This window comes from Oryzias latipes, chromosome 4, assembly GCF_002234675.1.
Source record: "Oryzias latipes chromosome 4, ASM223467v1".
In the NCBI taxonomy this organism is placed as follows: Eukaryota; Metazoa; Chordata; class Actinopteri; order Beloniformes; family Adrianichthyidae; genus Oryzias; species Oryzias latipes.
In genome coordinates this window covers 20,441,042-20,462,732 of record NC_019862.2, presented here as the reverse complement: position 1 = coordinate 20,462,732, position 21,691 = coordinate 20,441,042, and the positions used below count along the sequence as shown (strand labels likewise).

The window sequence follows — 21,691 nt, the reverse complement described above, 5'->3', positions numbered from 1 at the left end:
GGTCCCTCTGTGTGTGAAGGTGTGATCTAAAATGCATACAAAGAAAGAATAGTATCAAGAAAAGCTAGAGTGACATAGAGCTGAATAAAACGAATTTTTCTTTGAGGCAGAGCTTTCATGTTGGGATAATCTCTCACCAAAGTGATGCTGTTTACCTTGAAGTTGATTGATAAGTTTCACTTTTTTGTCCTAGTAGGAGGATGGGAGCCTCTAATCCTCTAATTACCTGTCTGCAACCCTGTATGAATCCTTTTCCATTGACACCTTCCCGTCACTCGTGACTCTCACTTCACCTTTTTGCACTCAGAAGTTAAACCAGATGGCAGTGTAAGGCAAAACAAACTCGGTTTGAGTGGTTTTATTTACATGGACTGCCATGACCGCTGTCTCACGTGGATTCTCCTCCTTCCTTGCTATTTCGCAGTTTTGAGATATGAAAGATGTCCGCGGATGTTAATCCTTCATGTTTTCATGCTTCTTATCACTGGATTGGACCCGTGCTCTGCGGCTGCGACAGCAGCACTTCATGGTTTGTAATGGAGAGTCAGAGAAGAGACTGGGCAGAGGGTCGTGCTGCATTTAGCTGTGAGTAGCTCTCACTGTACAGTGTGACTGCCAGCCCTTTGAACTGCTAAAAGTGGAATTGGCATTTAAATTTTTTTAGTGCTTTGGGGGAAGATCGGCATCTTTCAGCGAAAGTTTTATTGTATTTTTAATCAAACTCTTAAGCTACATAAACACCAGGCATTTGATGTGCATTCAGTAATGCGGATTCAGCCAATAGTGTTCACACTGGACAAGCACAGAGCTGCTTCTTCCATTTCTCCTGTTTACCATCACATGTCTGCCACCTAGTTGGAAGAGACTTGGTGCAAAATGTTGAAGCAAAGCAAATCTCGTGACTCTTCCCCGAGGCTTTTTCTCTCCCAGCTCAATCCCGATAAATGAAATACTTTGTGTCATAGAATTTCGACCGGGCACAAACTGCAGTTATTAATTTCTTCTCCATTATGCCAGACCTTGAATGTTCAAAGTTTGACTTGATCTAACTTACAACCTGCGCTCAGTGACCATGGGTTTTGAACGTGAACCCCAAAACATTTTCCCGTGTTTAAAAATCAACTTTTCATTAAAAATGGCACTTGAAAGTTGCTGAGGGTGGTGTGAATGCGGCTTTATGCCTGAAAGATCCTACTGATTTGATCCTACCGGGATTTTGTTTTTACATTTTATTACTTTTGTGGCAATCATGGGATGCTTATTTTAAGCTCCTAAATCTGTTTTATAAATAAGCAAAAGTTACTCATAAATTGTAACTTTTTAAACAATAATTTTAAAGAAAATCCTATAAAGTATCTTTGAAGTGATTTGATTCATCAGGTCTTGAGTGATCAGGTTAAAGGAAATGGTAAGTATAATTCAACTAAAATTGTTATTATTGATTGTTTACATTGTAATGTGCTAAATTTCAATAAAAAAAAAGAATAATTCAAAATATTTTTTCAACAGTATTAGATTTTTGTTGCTCTTATGTCAGTAATTCAGAGGAAACGATTTTATGGTTTTCACATTGTTTCATGGCTACATTTTCTTAACTACATGGTAAACCTCTACCCAACTATAAAACTAACATTAGTCTTTGGTTAAAATTTAAAATACAAATCTATATGCGGTCAACACTTACGGAAACAGTCACTGTTACAAAAAGTCTAATTTATTTAGGCGTTCCCTTGGCAACCGTGCTCTCTCTTTAAGCCTCGGTACCAAGCACGTTCACCTTCCAAGCCAGGAAATATTGCTTAAGGGCTTCATGTGAATATGGCAGCTTTCCATAGAAAACTGGGATCCTAAATAAGCAAATGTGAATGTGGTTTTCCAGCTGTGAAGTGGACTGTAGACAGAAACCCAGCGGGTGCAGTCTTGGTCTGTGAATTCCTCTACCAACTGGAAACATCACCGGGGAGTTAAAAGAATGTTTGATATTATTATCGTTCACACAAAGAAATATCATTCTTTCTCTCTTAAGTGTATTAATAAGGCCCGAGGCCATGAGAACAGTTTTCCACAAGGTTCTGGTCAGTGCAGCTTTTATTTTTTATTTATAGGGGAGCTAAGTGATCCTAAGTCATCCTTTTATGTTTATCACTACAGCTTCACCCACGCCATCTTTTTTTTTCTCCACTTAAATGATTCCTAAGTAAACAAACAGCATTGTATAGTTTTATGGTCTTTATCCATCAACAAATATTGTTTTTAAAACTGGACAGACCTGCTTTTTTCTACCATCATAAGTACAGTAAAGTGGAAAATAATTGTCATAGCCTGATGGGACATGAATTAAAATTTGATGATCAGGCAATAAAAGGAGACAAAAAACTAAAGACATGTTCGTCACGTTTATGTGAAAATAGAAGTTTTTCTTATTAAAGGCTAAAGAAGGAAGCAGACATGAAGAGTTAGAAGTCTTACCCACTGAAGCATTAACAATGTGACAAACCAAGCCACCATATCCATTTTATAATTTTAAAGACCCACTCAGTTCATCTTTTAATCTATTGTAAAAGCATCCCAGTTGTATTTTAATTATTATTATGCCTTTTTAGCCAAAATAAAAAATCAGTCTGCAAGTGGATGCATCAGAATGGAGCAAATTAGAGAGTTTAAAAAACTAAATGTAATTTTGAGCTCAATTTTCTTTCTATACATCCACAATTATAAGAAAAAGAAAAATCACCGTTTTCATCAGAGTGGGGCTTTAAAATATATCTAAAAGCATAGTTTTGTGACAGTTGATATGATCACAAGAATAGGTTTTTTATCAACTCCTGTGTAAAACAGTCCAACCATCCACCAAAACTCAACTAAAACTTTTTTTAAATTCAATGCAATTCAACTCAATTCAGTTTAGGTTTTTTTTTAGAAAAAAAAATACATTTACGAGCCAAATTGTTACACAATTACAAAAAACATGAAAACAATTTAGATTCTTTTAAATGAACAAAACTCCAGGGGACCAGGCTTGTAATGGCAACTTATCAGTTCAATAAAAGAATAAAAACATTGAAATTCATGAAACAAGTGAAAAACAGACACCCAAATACACTGAGGAAGATGAACTGAATTGAAGACAGCTGTGGATAATTAGCAAATGAAACCAGGTGAGACTGTGACAGGAAAAAAAAACGACAACCTTGAGAAGAGAGCTTTACATGAACCAAGAAAATAAAACAAAAAAATAAACCAATCTTCACTTTGTATTTATTTTGAATGTTGATAGGAGGGCCTCTTTTGGAAGCTGTTTAGATTTGACAACAGATTCCTCTGCAGAAGAGGTAGCCTAAAAATAAGAAAAGAAGACTAATCTTAAGAAAAAAACACTAGAAAGTAGTAGAAGGATCTGTCCATGCAGCAAGACATTTTTACATGAGAAATCTGAAAATATTAAAATCTAGAAACAAAGAGTTCCACACAAGCATTAAAAATAACCTGATTAGTTTATTTGGATTGCAGTAGCGAAAAAGCTCGTGCAATAGTAGAAATGACCATTTTAGAACAAAATGTGGACAAAATGAGATTATAATCTTAGTGCCAGTTGACCCATCGCAATAAATCCTCAAACCTCTCAAACTAACACTTCTGATTAAAACATAAATCTAAATTTTTGTTTCCAATTAAAAAAATAAGGGGATTGATAAAAATGTCCTTATTTTTAAGAATCTAGCTCTTGTTAAGATAAAAAAAACAGTTTGATTTTGCAGATTTTTAGAAAATCTTGGGAAGATGTATAGAACAAAGATAAATTAAAACAACTTTAAACCTGGTAAGATATGTCTAGAAACGAGGTTTAAAATCTTCTGAGGACCCTGAGAAGCTCTGGCACTGGTTTGTTGACCGTTCCCATTGCAAAGACCAAAACCTATAGAAATGGTGGATATTTTTGAGAAGAGGCTCAAGACCCCTTTTTTTTACTTTGCCTTTAACAATTGTTATATTTTATTACTTTTTATGTTTTTGTAAACAAATGGTATTAGGTATTGTTCATTTCAAGATTTTCATATTTTTACATGTCAATGTTTATGAGCTTAAACCAATACTTTTTTTTAATGATCATTTTTATTTCCAGTGCTTCTTCAGTTAGATCCTCTCCCTCTCGTACGGCTGCCGTCCCAATTGGTCCAGCTCCAGCTGAGGACCTGAGTCGTCTTCCAACTTGTTTGACTTTTTATAGCCTTCCCTGAAAAATCCATATTGAAAGTTGATTTGACAATAAATCTGTAATTAAATCTATTTATCGTGTTCCTTCAGACCTTGGGGGTGGATAAAACAGCTAATAAATAAAATAGAAATATATTCATGTATGTGCAGTTCGATACAGATGCAGTTTTCTCCTTCTGGCTAGCGCACTTTGTGACAATCCATTAGAAGGTATAAATACATAAGCCTGCAATAAGGCCTTGGTCATCAACTCGTACTCTGATTGGTTGAAGTAACAGTTTTATCAACCGTTTTTCTTTGCTCAAGGGGCCTGTGGATCTGATTAAAAAGACATCCAGATAGATTTCCTTTGACTGGGCCAGGCAACACACGTCTGCTGAAAAGTTATTTGTTAAATACCTTGTTATAAAAAATCATGTCTGGAAGCAGCACAAATAGTGTCAAAGCTATATGACCATTTGGAAATTTATTGGGCAAAAGAAAACCTTGCAGACTCTGTGTCAATTTAGGCTTTTTTTTTTTTTTTAACCATTCAAGCTAAAAATACAGTATTCCAGTTCTCAGAATCTTGACTATAAAGTGGAAATTACAGGGAATAAAGTTGAAACTGTAACTTAATGTCAATTTTTGAGTCGGTGATTTTGTTGTTTGGCTTACATGATCGCTGCTTGGCTCAATATCAGGTCTAACCAGCAGTATTTCAAAATAAAAATGCTGTTCAGACATTAAGACTGAAAGTAGAACTCAACATAACACACAAATCTCACATAAAAGTGGTCTTTTAATTATGATTATGCTTTTTTTTCCATCAAAATACAAAAATCCAGTGCTGTTTTCTAGGACATACTAGATACTTATCTCTGGGTTGTGTGCGGAACCGTTAACGCTGAGCAGCCCTGCCCCCCTTTAACAATCTGTGGCTGAGAGTTCTCTATTTACATGCTCTCCCGCACATACCCATTTCACCCGCAGGGTTGACATAGGTGTTGATTTTCCATCATTTCTCTTCTCCACACTTGAACATGAGCGGGTCAGGGGGGGTAAGTGTGGCAGAGCAGTGAGCTTGTGGCCCACCCAGCGTATTTTCTACATCACAAATACACTCTCAAGAGCAGACCAACTTAGTCCAGTGGAGGGTCATGGGGGTTGCTGGAGCCTATCCAGGCAGTGTACACCCTGGATGGTTTTCCAGTCTAATGCTGGGCAGATAATGAATCAATTATGTGCAATGGTTACACTCTATTTTTAAAAATTCGTTTTAGGCATAAATTGGAGATTATTAGTGTGGTTTCCACTAAAATTTCCTTTAACTGAAAGAACTCCAATAAATTGTGACAGTTTAACTTTCAAATAGGGGTTTGAGCAAAGTTTGTCAGAAATGTCACAAACCCCCTTGAGGGACCAAAGGCATGTGACCTTTTCCATTATTTCTAAGAAGTCTGCTAGTAACAGATGCATTTGTACAGACTAGTGACAGTGTTTGTCTTGGCAGTCAGTTCATCGTCTGCATCTGCTTCCGCTCGCCTCTTCAGTCATCATTGACGTCTCTCTGTTGCGCACTATGCAGACCTGTTACTTTGGGAGACGTTTATTTAAATATAGAATAACTCAGAGGAAATGCTCTTTAGGAGCTTTTTCCATTTGGAATTTTCTTTTTGAGTTTATGTAATTGGTTCACTTGTTTTTTCTTTCTTTATTTATTTAATTTTTATTGTTTTTATTTGGTACAGTTTGTTCATTTGTAAACAAACACACATACACAAGCACTCACTCACCCACACACATACCTTTATTTGGGAAAAAAATAAATAAAAAAAAGCTATAGTCCAGGAACCTTATCAGTGCTTCTGTGTTTTTTACGTCAGCCCCAGGTGGAGTTTGTGTGATGATTGTACAAATTATAAAATTTTATCTAACAGATTTTTAGCCACATGCTCCCCCTGTAAGGCAATTCTTGACAATAAAAAACAAAAGCCCACAAAATTGTAAAACCATTGCAACCATCCATCGCTTTTAACTTTCCACGATTTTTTTGGAAACCTTTTTGGTAATGTTCAGTTTTCAAGTTGTTACAAACGGTGTGTGATTCAGCCCTACATATTGTACTTTTAAAGTCATGTGACAGCATTTGAAGATTATCATTTTTGTTGCCAATACTAGCCGTTCAGTTTCATCAATCACCAAATTATTCACAAATAAACAATTGTCAGACTTTCTGAGACAGGTTTTAGACTTACTCACATACTAGAAACAAATTTTTGACAGCTTTAGAATGTTCTCAATGGACTGACAAACTATGTTAACACAACGCACATTCGTGACCACTTCCAATGAAAAGTTTATGTAAACGTTTGTAAATGTGCGTTTTGGCTTTTTGCTTTCAACACTCTTGCATTCTTTCATAGTTACATAAGTTTTTACGATCCTTTTCAGGCTCAACATACAAGACCTGCAGCCATTGAACGCGCGTTGAAAGTGAAACTAGATTGAACTTTGAACTTGAAGTGTTTGTGTGTATTGTTGTAGTATTGTGTGAGTCAATGTTGTAAAGTGAAGGGGTGGAGTGTGAGTGTGTGTGAGGACTGGTATATTATAACACTGTAGCCTTTTAGTTTCAGAGAATACAGGCTTGTTCTATTGTGTTCTGAATCCTGATTGGCTGTAGACTCTTGTGACTCAATAGTGTTTCTCCTGTACAGATTGAGTTCAGCTAGCCAAAACATCTAGTTATTGTAAAAAATAGAACTGACCACTGCATAGACTTCATCTATTGCAGATTGCAAGGTATATTTAGAATGCAACTCTCACAATGAACGAGGGACAACTCTACTATTAAGTACATTCTCTCAGTGGTGAGCTTTGCTGAAAAAAGATTTTGTTCTTCACTAGGCATTCTAAAATCTGTTTTTTTCTGATTTAAAAAAGTTAATACTGGCTTAAAAAATATCGTCAACTTACATATTTTAGCTTATTCCACGCGTCAAGCCACCTACTGCTTTAAGGGGAACTCGCCTGACTCCAGCAAACATTTAGTTTGAACCCAGCTTCAAACAGGAAGTCATGTGTTTTGGTGGTGAAAACAATTTCTGTGATGGTGCACTGAAGAGCTAAAAACAGGCTGTGTGAGCAGGCTATGGGAACTTTGCTTTATCATGCAGTGAGACCTCAGAAACATAGAAAAATATTATCACGGATCATGCCACCATTTGGCACTGATTTAGCAGTCAAATGTCCTCATCCTTAATGAGATTCCACATTGTTTTCGAACATTATTTTGTCATCTTAATGCAACATGCTTGATGATCTCTACAGCAGTAGGAACAGGGTTATAACACACGTATGCACTTAAACTTGTTGAGTCTACAGAAAAAAAACAAAGTGACAATAAGGGGTCTGGTGTGTGGTCCTTTATGAACAGCGAAAAAACCTGAGTCGGTGCCACGCTAACGTCATGGCTTCCATTGTGGTATTTATAATAACTTATAAGGTATTTACACATATGTATAAATAAATACATCTTCAGGAATTGTATGCATATATATATTTTTATGTCATCCACTTCAAGACGTACATGCAAGGCTACATTCATAATGCATATCCAGTGCTGTTAAAGCCTTTATTGACAATGTTATCTTTCAAATAGGATGATTTATTTTTCAGTTTTTAAAGTCTAGGTTGTGACACCAGAGTGGTCAATCTGTGTCACAAGAAGATCTTTACCTTGTTTTCTCCTGAGAGTATGTCAAATGAATTGGAGAACAATAAGGACTTAAACTGCTGAATATGTCAATAATGTTGGTTAAAATATGAGTAAAAGAGTAAATAAAATCACATTTAATAATGATTGGTACATTCTAAGTACAACTATTGTGACATTTTAACATTGCATACCAACTTAAAGTAGTCTTCTGAAAAGCATGATGCTGGTTAATAGTTATTGGTGACATTATAAAGGGTTAAATAGCCTTATCTGGTTGAAGACATTAACCAAAATCTATGAAAGAATCAAGTGTTGTTTAAAGTGAATTTTAACACAGAAAACAGTTTTTTTTTTACTATGATGTTATGTAATAAAATGATCTGATGGATGATTAGTAATTATATTACCGGTGCTACTCTGATGGGGGATGCCAAGTGCCTGAGCCATTCAAGTTCTTTCTTCCCATATTTTCATCTGAACACATATACATCTTTGTTATTGTCACATGGGAAAAATAAAAAGGTCTTTCGTATAAAGCTGCAGCTCTGTTTACAACTTCTTCTGAGATTCCCTCCAACTTGGTTTTCCCATCTTAACAACTTGCAGTGCAGTGACAGCCAAGGAGCTGCACTGCTGAGCCAACTAGTCAGCAGTCTCCTTAAGGGATGGCTCCCACAGGAAGGTTCACAACCCAAAAGGTGGGCTTTGATCCAAGTCCAAATGTTGCTTTTGTGCGATTGTGAGGGATCGGTACGAACGGTTACGTGATGATCGTTAGACATGCAGTGTTGCACCATGAGTCTATTTTTGTGCAGTAGAGAAAATGTGCTGAAAATATGTGGTTCCTAAGAACTTCAGAACTCCTGACATCAATCTGTGCAGTCAAAGTAAACAAGCTCGTGTGGTGCAGGCACTATGAAACATGTGTGTTTTCTTGTATAAAAACCCCCAGCAAGTCTTCAATGGGGAAAACAACTCAACCATTGACTGTGCTTTGTTTAAGGAAGATTCTACACATTTAAGATGAACCAACAGATCAGATTTATCCCAAAAGTCTTAAATGTTTTATTGTGAGAAACCCCCACCTATCTCAAATTCTGGATGTCCGTGTTCAGACATGCATTAACTCTGTGATTTATATAAATGTGATCAAATTGAATGGCTTTAGTGTGCTTAGGGGAGGATTTATGGTGCGGAGGCAGCCTTGAATTGGAGCTAATCCAAGCATGTGAGCAAAACTGACTGCCACACTCATAAGGTGTGTGACGGTTTATCTTTTTTACAGAACAAGATGATGACAAAATCCTCCTGCTTTGTTTCCTTTCTTTAGCTTGCTGGCAGACCAATAAAGCAGGAACTATGACATTTTGGATTTTCCTTAAAAAGTGAAAGCATCATTTGATACAAGTTGCAAAAATAATTCTTTTGGCCAAGTTTTCTATTCAAAGCAGATAATAGAAACACACTTGTTACATTTGCAACTTTCTTTCTCTTCAGGCCAATTTATGGTCGAATACATTTCAAAGTGGTTTAGACATTCAAAATTTGACATTTGATTTTCTCAGTGGACCTAATTTTGCTGGCACTTTAGGAGGTCAGGTGGGGAGTCTGGGCCATTTCAAATTGCAGTTGTACATTTTAACTGATTTCGTTTGAAATTGAAACCGGCTGTCTTGACCAAAAAGAAAAAAAAAAGTCCTCAAAGTGTTGAATACCATTTAAAGTTTATTGAAGGGGTTTAAAGCTGTAATTCCTTTTTGACGAAAACTAAAAACTGCTTGTTTGAAACAACCCCACCTCCCCACCCCAGCTCCTCAAACTCTTGTTTGGCTTAGTTGACCAGGAGCTCCTGGTACTGCTCAGACCGGAGGAAGCGAGCGAAGGAGTCTTTTTCCATCAGGGCGAAAATCCTCTTCTGAGCCAACTCAAAAGTGGACGGGGAGAGATCCACCAGATTTCTCAGGGTCACATCCTTGGTGAAGTGATCGATGTTCACCTGCAGAGAGGAAATAATCACATTACATTAAACAAACACTTAAAAAGATGCCCCTAAGATAGGTAAGTCTGTCACAAAAAACATAATTTAAAATAATTTATTAAATATTTATGCTAAATAAATAAAAAAGAAAAAGTAGTAATCACAATAACTGGGATATGGTAAGAAAATATCAATTCTGATCTTCAAGATGAGCAAATATTTCATTAAATACTGAAATATTAGGAAAAGGTTTATTGCAAAATGATAAAAGTTGACATTTACAACCAGGTGAAACTGTTAAAAGTCAGGCTGAGTACCATCCCAGTGATAACGATGGAAGACTGATGAGAGATTTCAAGAGTATTCATGAACTCCTAGAAACTGGATCTTGTCAACTGTACTTTGCCTCGAAGGAGGCACACTTTTCTCCAATCTTTTGAAGTCCCCCTGTAATCATCTTTTGATCTATTATAAAAGCATTTCCAGTGGTCGTTTATGATTATGCTGTTTTTAAACAAAATTTTAAAAAACTGTGTCGTTTTGAGGACCTAGTTTCTGAAGAGCGGCAGGAGTTCATCAGAACTTTGCCTCTGAGTTGATGTTGGGACTCCCAACCTAACATTAGAAAAACGTAACAAAAATGGCGAGCAACATTGGAATGATCCAGCGGCACAGGTTTGAGCCAGATGCCAGCTCAGATGAGGAAAACAACGATGAACATGGATCTATTAATCTGTTAGTGGATGCTGATTGTAGTACTGCTGATTGTAACTTCTACGCCACAACTACAAGCTTTTTTAAACAGCATTTTTGTCTGGTCTTAATTTACAACAATTTTAATTATTATTTTTTTTTCCATTTTAAGCTTAATTTTCTTTATCCTCCACAACATGAGTAAAATGCCTATAGATCATGTCAGAAACACCAAAACACAAATTTAATCAGAATGGGTCTTTAAAGTGCTCAGACTGCTCAATATGATATGTCACAGATCATACTTTTTTGGTACATAAATTGCAGGAACCTTTTTCATTTTAAACATAACAGAATTAAAAATAGTCAGAAAATTACATTTGTCAGCAAATATTTTACCGTACATTTTGGGTGTCAACTCACTAAAGCATCATTATAGCATTATAATGCTTATAACATCTGAGTACTGCGCTTCTACATATATTTTTTGGAATAATTTCACTTGCTGCTTTTTTTTAAATTAATGTTTCATTAAATAATGAGTACTTTAGTCCTAATACACAATTTTTTCAATGTCTTTTAACAATCTTAGTTAGTTATATAATAATATAAAGGTAGACAGTGTAGACATTAATGTATGGTGTAAAACTGATTGGCAATGCAGTGTTAGGACTTGTGTTTACAATTTTCTTTGGTGTATAGTTTTAAAGTCTTAAAGATGGCTTCTAAAATTGATGTTCAGAATTTTTACACATCATATATGACCTCAAAAAAAAAAGGGATTTCAGACTTTTTTTTTTTTGGTTTAAGCTCAAAACTGTGGTTTATTGATAAAAGACAATTTTTGTACTAAGTGTCAAATAATGAAGATAAAAGGTGTAAATGTTTGGAATGGATGCCCGAGGATGGACTTTGCATGTCTATGGTTAGAATACAAAGCAGGTGAAACACATAAAGCATTAACGTTTATGTCAAAGGGAGCAACTACTCCTTAGATGTACTGTTCCATTAGAAGTAATCCTCCATTGAGGTTTTCTTTGGCTTCACTGTTGCAGCATGGAAATAAATATTTCAAAAGTGAACATTTATATTAGCATCCTCTAAGTCTTTGACTTTTTCAGGTCATGTCTGAGTAAAAATGCCAACATCTCCCTCACTCCAAATCACTTTCTTAAGCTTATCTCTGATGTGGTTGTGAAGGCAACAGATAAGCTGTTCCTGAACCAGCCCTGAGGCCGGTTTCCATTGAGGCTGTGTGCTAAAAGGTGTGTAGGAGGTTTGCCGACCTCACGTTTTAACCTGGTCACCTGGCTCCACTTTCTGCAGAGAGGGAGAGGCTTCACTCAGTCTCTCGTAGATTTTTCCGAATGCAAACTGAGCCGGCTTGCTTGGGCAACTCATTTAGTGAACCTGCTTTTCTGCCCCTGTTGTTTCTGTCATCCTGAGCTCAAAACCAAAACCCCATAAAAGCTACCAAATCAAAAGTTTTGCCATGAATCTTAGCAACCCTGATATAGACCAGATATGTCTCCATAGCCCCCTCCCCACTCCTTTATACACACTGACAAAACAAAGACATTTCAAGTCTTCACCTAAGGTAGCCCTTCTTTCCGGGCCCAAGGACGACAGCCTTATCTTTTTCCGACAGTTCACTTCAGAATTAAAGCAGAGAATTCTCACCAAACATCTTCACTTTAACAAAGAGGATCACATCATCTGCAAAATTTGGATTTTTATTAGCTTTAATGACCAAGTTAGCATTTTGGAATTAGTGTCCTTAAACTGATGACAATCCATTGTAAAGCCATTTGAAAACAAATTTTAATCAGACTCAAACTCAAACTCAAACTTTATTTATTTATATAGCGCCTTTCATTTTGGTTAAAAACACAAAGCGCTTAACATAAAAACAGATAAAACAGTCATAAAAAATGAAAGTTGTTCAAAACAGAAAACAAAGGACAATCCCACAAAGAAGGTACCCCTCCCTCACCACCCCCCGCCCCCATCCCCACCCACCCAGTTACCCCAGTAGAACAGTGAACAGAAACAAATAACTGCAGTTGAAGAAGGTCTGGGTTGGTACTGCTGTGAGGAAACGATATCATGGGGATCCATTCATTCCAAGGCCCAGCCGGACCACAGGGGCCATTACCGCAGCGCCCGCCCAACACAGGGCAGCCCAGGGCCCCATCCATGGCTATTAGACCACAGAGTGGGACCCCAGCCCGCCCAACCGGAACGGGCACCACAGCAACGGCACGCCCTACAGGTCAAGCTGGTGGTGCCCAAGAACGATGGATCCCCCAGAGGAAACACTGGAGTAAAAAACATCAGAATAAAAAATAAAAATGATCATAAAATAACAACAATAAAAATAGAAAAAGATAAAAAATAAAATAAGATAAAAGAATGTTAGTAATTAAAAAATAAAAAAACGTCAGTGATTAAAACATAACCTAAGTATCATTGGTAAAATAACAATAAAAAGAATTGCATATTAGAAACAAAGATAATAATAGTCCTTACAAGAAAATAAATAAATAGATAAATAAATAAATATGTAAATAAATACCTCAATTAATAAATAGATGAATAATAAAAGACATAAGGAATGATCAAAGTCATATAAAAGCCAGACTAAAAAGGTGGGTCTTGAGCCTCTTCTTAAAAACCTCAGGGCACTTTTATACATGTTTGATCCACACCAGAGATCATTTTCTTATGATATGCTTTGTTTAGTGGACGTTGTTTCTCTTTCGGCTTTTCCCATCAGGGGTCGCCACAGCGAACGAGTTGCATGGTAAACTTGGCAATGTTTTACGCCGGATGCCCTTCCTGACGCAACCTTCTCAAAGCAACCGGGCTTGGGACCGGCACAGAAGTAGTTTAGTGGACATTAGTTGTTATCTGAATTGGGTGTGGACAAAATAAGCAAACTCAGGTCTGGTAAAAAAATGAGGGTTTTAGCTATTTAAAGGTGAATCCTGGAAAGTTCAGCAACAATGTCAATGCAGACTAACTATCTGGTGGATCACTGAGCAAAGAAATCCAAAAAGGGATGTGACAACAGCATAAGCACTGAGTGTCAGTCAGAAAAATGGATAAAAGATGTATTTTTTGCAAACATGCTTTAGCTAGGACATAAAGACAGGAAGTGTTGTACTTTAGAGCAGTGGTCCCCAACCCCTGAGCCGCCGACCAGTACCAGTTCATGGGACAGTTGGTCCCAGGCCACAGAGAAAAAAACACGTTTTCTGTTTTATTTATAAATAACGGAAAAGGACTATTGGTTGGCCTCGAAGAGATTCTGGCAAACCGTCCGGTGCCTCAGGAGGGGAAAGCAGTTCTCTGCAGGCACCGTTCTCATGCAGGTGGGGAGCTGTTGACTTCGACTGGAGATATTGTCGGGCTCTGGAAGGAATACTTCGAGGATCTTCTCAATCCCACTGACAAGCAGAGAATGAGCACTTTGGGATGAGGCTGTCTATCACCCAAGCTGAAGTCACTGAGGTAGTCAATGAGCTCCACGGTGGAAAGGCTCCGGGAGTAGACGAAGTCCGCCCTGAGTACCTCAAGTCTCTGGATGCTGTGGGAGTGTCTTGGCTGACACGTGTCTGCAGCATCGCATGGTAGTCAGGAACTGTACCACTGGATTGGCAGACAGGGGTGGTGGTTCCCCTCTTTAAGAAGGGGGACCGTGGGTGTGTTCCAACTACCGGGGAATCACACTCCTCAGCCTCCCTAGGAAAGTCTATGCCAGGGTACTGGAGAGAAGAGTCCATCCGATAGTCGAACCTCAGATCCAGGAACAACAGTGCGGTTTCTGTCCTGGATCATCTGGGAGTATGGGATCCGGGACGCCTTACTAAGGGCTGTCCGGTCTTTGTATGACCGGAGCAAGAGCTTGGTTCGCATAGCACTGTTCCCAGTGCATGTTGGACTCCGGCAGGGCTGCCCTTTATCTATGGTCACCTATGGTCATGTGCTTTGGGTCATGACCGAAAGAACGAGGTCCCAAATACAAGCGGCGGAAATGAGCTTCCTTCGTAGGCTGGCTGGGTGCTCCCTTAGAGATAGGGTGAGAAGCTCGGTCACCCGCGGAGAGCTCAGAGTAGAAACACTTCTCCTCCACATCGAAAGGAGCCAGTTGAGGTGGCTCGGGCATATAGTGCGGATGCCTCCTGGACGCCTCCCTGGGGATGGCATGTCCCCCAGCCCAAACATCTTGATGTGTCATACGGGTTAGCTCTACTGCCTCACGAACACCAGAAACCGAATGTCAGCAGGACATTCCAGGCATGTCCCACTGGACGGAGGCCCCGGGGAAGACCCAGGACAGGGTGGAGAGACTACGTCTCTCGGCTGGCCTGGGAACGCCTTGGGGTCCCCCCAGAGGAGCAGGAGGAAGTGGCCGGGGAGAGGGAAGTCTGGATATCATTGCTTAGACTGCTCCCCCCGCGACCCGGTCCCGGATAAGCGGAGGACGATGGATGGATGGATTCTGAAAGAAGTTTTATTTTGGAAAACTACAGGATTCTCCCCAACATATCTGACTCATTCTTGATGCATGTCAAGATGCTCGGTCACGTGTCGAAAATACATCCAGTACTGTCTTAAAGCAGCAGCATAGACTGCTAGATTAAAACCCCCAATCTAGCAAAGCTAAAAAATTCATATTTGCAAAGTTTTTTTGGTGTGGAAACAGAAGAAGAGCCTTTGACTTCAAGATAAAAGAAAGATGCATTCAATGGCCAAAAACCAGGACTCTACTCCAAATGTGGATTGATTGTGACAGTTTTTCCCACACGCCAATATCTTAATACATAATATTCATCAACTGCTGCTAATAAAAGTTTCACGTGTACAATTATATTTAATGAATACCAGTTTTGGTGACTTTTTTTTGGTTGGAACTCATTTTGGGACTAGGGTTCTCCCTTGAAATGAACCAATGCTTTAAGCATCCGATGCTTTCACAGGGTTCAGCCCATTCAATCATGAAGCAAATTGAGCCATTGAAAGCTGTTTCAGCATTCCCATTGAAAGTGTCTGCTCGTCAGTGTGAAAACACAGTTAATGAAAATGATTCGAAACAAAAGAGAAATATCTGACCTCTCTGGGTCCTTCAGACTGGATGAAGTCCTCATAGATCTTCTTGGCCTTGGCTGCCATTTTCACTGGGTTTTTGGTCTTCTTGAAGTCCTCACAGGCCATCCAGAACTCAATGTTCTCATCACTGAACTCAGACTGCAGGAAGCTGCGGAAAGCAGTCAGACCATCTAAAGGAGAGGATGTGAGAGGAAAATATGTTTGAAGAACTTTTCAGAGATGCAGGGAATTTTTATTGTTTTCTATTTGCAGTGAACATGCATACAATCAAGTTTAAAAGGAAATCACAGACACTGAATGAAAATGTATCCTGTAAGTACAAATCTGCTTTGACTTCATAAAAACACAATGAATTTATGGATAAGAAACAATTACTGATGTACTTTACCACCTTTCACCCAGTAAATTTTCCCGATAGATAAATTAAATGAAGATTTCTATTTATAAAAATGGCTCTAATCCATATATAACCTGTCCACAACATGCAAGTCACAGCCCAAACATCTTGATGTGTCATTCAGGTTAGCTCAACTGCCTCACGATCACCAGAAACTGAATGTCAGCAGGAGCATATTTCCATTACAGTTGACTCAGGTTTGAACTAAGCTGCAGTGAAACATTTACAAAGCTGACATCAAGAAGGCCTTCAATTGATTTATGGAGTTGGCATTGTTGCGCAGATCTGGTTTGAAAAGGTCGCATGTGATTTTCAGAGGTAAAGTAGTGGAAACTTTTTCTAAACTGAGGTCTAAATTACAGAAAATTGTTGCTGTAGAAAGAGTGAGCGCTTATATGTAATGTTTTTCCTTCTCTTTTTAAAGAACGCCGAACAATGTATGAAATAGAAAAAAATGAAATAAAACAAATAGTGACCTTTGTAAAAAACACTAATTAATGGGATGCGTTTTGCATTTCAAATACAATCTATTTTCGTGAAATAGACAAAAAACTTCTATGAAAATGTTTAAACATAACAAAGGCCACACACTTCAGTCAAGGGTATTGTAGTTGAACACAATGCTTGTGAGAGCGGCAATTGTCTGAAAAGCATGTGCTGCAGATGATAAGAGCTCTGGGCTGGCTTCAGGCTTTATCTTCCATCTAAATGGGCTAGCCTGGATCAAAATAGCATTTAGCTGTAATCAAGCTCAAGTTCTTTTTTTTCAAACAAACCTTTAGTACAAGGACACACAAAATGCGGACACTCATTCACACACCTTTTATGCTCAAATGTTTTTTTTTGTGGGGACACATTTGTCTGTGGTTTCAAATTTCAACAAAAAACAAACAAACAAAGAAAACCCAAATGTGTGTCATAAAAACGGTTACAATGGTGTTTCCTGTCATTTTATGTAATATGTTGCATTGAAAGCAACACAAGTGGGGACAGTTTCCAGAAATTGAATACCTGCTCTGGCAATAATCATTTTTTTGGTGTTTTTAAAATGGCATTGTGGCATTTTTCTCATAACAGAGGACATGTATAAAGAAAATTCATCTTTTACTGAATATTTCTTGATTTATATGGTTGTGAATCAGGAACAGACGGAAAAATGCCATTGGAAAAAGCTTGTAGGAGCTCCCTGCTCCACTACATTCTCAATTTTCTTCTTCTGACCTGGTATCTGGCTCAGAACTGGATAGCTCCAATATTGCTCAACATTTTTGTTGGACCGGTAATGTTAGGTGTGGGTTGTGAGGGGCTTTAAGCTAGCGGGAGTAAGTGTAAACAGATGGATGATGGGAAATGAGGACGGGCTTACTCCACGCCAACTGTCCATCACACAACTTAGAGGTGAATTTCGAATGAATACCTGTCACTCTGTAGAATATGTCTTGGAAAATGATGCATCTATTTTCATTGTATCTAAAACAGTGTAATGATTATTAAAAGGCAATTGGAAATATTTTTAAAACAGATCTATTTAGAGAGAAGTACCAGATGTTCCAGAATCTGGACAATCAGTCTTTAGCAGGAGCAGAGCTATGAATCAACTCAGATGGAACCATTTGGACTTCTCCTTAGAGATGTTACCACAACACACACAACCTTTACGGTCCGGTGTACACGCACAGATGCATACAAGCATTAATCAAAGCATGCAAACACAAGACAAACATATCTGTTGTAGCTGAAGGAGCCACTTAGGAAGGTCTTTTGCCACCCACTGAGCTCTGCAGGGAAGAGGCTTCACTGTGCACATAAAGCAGCCGGTCACTGACAGCTGTGTGTGTGTCTCCATGCACTGCCGGGACATAAGTCACTTATTAGTAGAGTGGAGCTAATAAAGTTAGACCAGTTTGAACTTTGACCACTCAGGGACTAGGATTTGGTAGTGACGTGTCAAATTTTAAACGGTAGTCAAGGAAGTGCCAATCATTTTGTATTTGGAGGAGAAATTAATAATTGCGGTTTGTGCCCAGCTGGAATTATTTGACACCAAGTATGTCATATATCAGAATAGAGCTGTGAACGAGAAAGCCAGGAGCAAGATTCGCAAGATTTACACTGGTTTGTCACTCCACATCATGCCCCTTGAGCTGTAGGGGGCGGAGATACGCTGGTAAACAGAAGAAAAAGAAGCCTGTCTCTGCTTGTCAAGTGTGAACACCGTGGGCTAAACATGCGATCGTGAAAGTGCGTTACATCCCTGGTGCGTCTGTAGCATAATAAGCAGACAGTCGGCATTTGGATCTGACACTAACACTGCTAGCATAATGGACACCACAGCCTCAGACTGTATAAAGTTATGATGGTGTATGCGTTGTTTTTGTATCCCAGTCACAAATCCACAGAATAAGCCACAGAGACTGAATAACTGCATTCCATGGCTTTGTTGACAAAATTGTTCTTGATGGTTGTGTTAGATAACTGCTTAAGAGTTTAAATATGAAAGGATGTCAAAACAGATAAAAAAACCCCAATTTTCTTCACTAAATGCACTTTTCCAGGGTTTTTGAGGAATAAAAGAAATAATTTGTTTTTACCTGATTGAAGCAAAAACAAAACACAACTTAGTTAAATAACTTTTAAATATATCTTTTTTTCTCATTGCTTAGACCTAGCTTTAGGGCAAAAGTGAGTAAAAATGAATGGATTTCACAGCAGTGATGCCCTGCTGCCTACATACCAGCTCCATAAAAGCAGCGTTTTTATGCCAGGCAGGAGAAAAAAACATCAGAGACCATCACTGTGGACGTCCATTAATCTAAGAAAGGCTGCGGGGCCATGTCCAAACAATTTGGAGTCCGTCAATGTACAGTGAGAAAGATTATTCACAATCAGAAAGCTTTCAAGGCTGCTGCAGTGCTCCCAGCAGCTGATCTTCCATGTAATCAGATCAGGCGTCCAAAAAAAAAAAAAAAAAAAAGGAACTTCATCAACATGTGGGTACTGTACATTTGAACAACAAAGGAAGAAGTCAAGAATACTCATGGATTACAGACCAACAGAGAGGTTACCAGAACTCTTCCCAAATGGATTAGTCATGCAGGTCTGCCCATCTTAAGTTGTACTTTTGAAGATTTTCAAACTACACATTTTGCGTTGTCTCACATTACTTTCAATCAGAAAATGTTCCTCATTTTTCAGACTGAATTTTTGAGCTCCTTTTGGGAACTGATGGTTTGTGGTTTTTGGAAGAAGAACACTGAGCAAGTGCATGAATATAAAAAAAGAGAAAAAGACGTACAGTTGTTATTCAGAACCCGGTCCAGACTCTCACGCCACTGAGCAGCCTCTTCATGGGTAGGCCTACACAAACAAAATAATCACAAGAAAATCTTTTTAAAAAATGTCAACATATATATTTGTTGCTCAACAAAAGACAATCAAGTGAAGTGGTAGCATATTGGTATAAAAATTTTTTTCGTTTCTCCTATTGATCTAATCCTGGAAAGCTTTTACTTTTATTGTATCCAGGGGTGGAGCTATGAGGGGGCAAGGGGTGGCAGCTGCCCCCTCCCGGCAAAAAGCTTTGCCCCCCAATTTTTGAGTCAATTATTGACTCAAAAATTGACTCAAAAAATTATTGACTATATAAAGATTAAGAAACCATCAATCCAGCTTCTTAAAGCATAGCAAAAAAATAATAATAAATGGAGTATTTTTAAATAAAATTCTGAGCCCCTCAAATTATTTGCAACACCCCTGTACTGTGTATGCTTGCCTATTGGGGCCGTCAGCACCCTGGCCTTAGCCAAAATCTGCGCTTTTTCCATGCTATGGAAGAGAGAATTTTTTTTGTGTGTGGAAAATATAACAATAAATCATCAATAATAAAGCTATTATAAATGTATATTTTTTAATCCTTCCAATCCGCAGTTCTCATTTGTCACCCTTTCAAAGTCTTCTGCCCCCTTCTCGCCACCCCCCCAAGTATAAAATGTTCCAGCTTCGCCAAAGATTTTATCTAAAATTGTTTATAGAAGGGAATTTCACTGACCTGAAAGTGGTGTTGTCAATTTTCATTTATAAATTACAAAAACATTTTGCAACATTTTCTTTTTTTCTTTCTTTCAGTTTGATTATTAGTGAAGATTATCCCTAGTTCACAAGGTCAACACCTCAAGTTTCCACATTTACAGGTAACAGAGATGTGATTCTGAGCTGCGGGTGGGAGGGCTGCAGCTCCTGTGACCTGTTGCTGAGCCAAACTACATACAAAAGATCTTAAAAGTAAGAAAAACAAATAGCACAGCCTCAGCTTGAGCTCTCTTTGCTCTCCGACTAGAATGCATCGTGATTTAGGGGTTACCTAAAGGTAACAGTTTAATATCCTTTTGAAAAATGGGTCTCCAGGCGGTCTTTTAGAGACGTCTGTTGTGTGTCTGTGGAGGCCACTGGCCTACTTTGATCTTTACATCGCCTCGATTCTACCACTTTTCCTTTGCCTGTCTGATCATTTGTCTCTTTGGATGAAAACACTCACTTCTGAAGCTTCTCCGGCTTCTTCTCAGTCTTCTCAGGGTAAGGGATGATGAGGTCGATGGCATTTTCAGGCTTGTTCAGAAAAACTCCCAATTTTGTCTTGATCTCTTTAGCCCTAGGTGGGAAACAAGAACACATGATTAAAGTCCAAAATTCTGCAAGTTTAATACTTTTATTTTGAAAAAATGACTACATTTTAAAAAAATCCTCAGGAGTTTAATCTCTTAATTAAATATCTTCCTTTAGTGTCTGCAGATTAAAACTTTTGTGACCTTTTTTGATTTAATGCATTTTGTCCATAACTGAACAAACAGAATGTAAACTGCTTGTTAAATTTAAAAGAAAAAAAAAATCAACATTCAAATAAAAAGTCTCTGTTGATAAAGCATAATAGTAAAATAAACTTCCACTTGACTATAACTACAAATAAAGAACGCTTTCTCTTCTATATAAAGTTCTATAACTTCTATATAAAGTTCAGATCAGACAAGACAGGTAAAACATAGCACAGTGTCATCATTCTCACCTTTCCAGGCAGGTCTGAGGTAATGCAGCTAATCCTTTACACATTTTTCCAAAGCGTTCAAGTTGCGATGTTCAAGAGTGATTTCAGTTTTCCTGCTTGCCAGCTGTGAGTCTCTGTGAGTTTCTTCTGCTTTCTGACTTCGGCTTCCAGCTCAGAAGGAGTTTTATACAGACGCCCTTTGGGCTGTGGGCCAGCAGCTAAGCCAATCAGACTGGAATGTGTGCAGCAGCAGCAGATGAGAGGCCTGCCTGATGAAGGATATGCTGGTTGTTGGCTTTAAAGGGTTTTAATTAGAACACTGATCTTACAGCAGTCATTGGGTTTACAATTGTTGTACATGTTATTATTCTGTTATAGCTCTAATTTGAACCAGATTTTCACCACTGGCTTCTCTAGTGCCACAACAATAAAAAAATCTATCCAGAAAATAGTCAAAGTTAGTCGCATGTATTACTCTAACCATAACAATAACCCTTCTCCGGGTCTTAGCAGGCGTTTAATAAAATGGCATGTAAATAGTCTCTTTCTTTTAAAAGA

General features: G+C 38.2%; 1 protein-coding gene across 1 annotated transcript; it reads right to left on the bottom strand.

Moving 5' to 3' along the window:
• Positions 1-7,607: 7,607 nt before the first annotated feature.
• LOC101158097 (regulator of G-protein signaling 5) lies at positions 7,608-21,301 on the bottom strand. The gene is made up of 5 exons (XM_023954380.1): positions 21,155-21,301; positions 20,630-20,743; positions 19,391-19,452; positions 15,702-15,868; positions 7,608-9,911 (listed from the first exon to the last, which is right to left on the bottom strand). Exons 1-5 carry the CDS (start codon positions 21,196-21,198, stop codon positions 9,747-9,749), a joined length of 552 nt encoding a protein of 183 aa, XP_023810148.1. The 5' UTR covers positions 21,199-21,301; the 3' UTR covers positions 7,608-9,746.
• Positions 21,302-21,691: the final 390 nt, after the last annotated feature.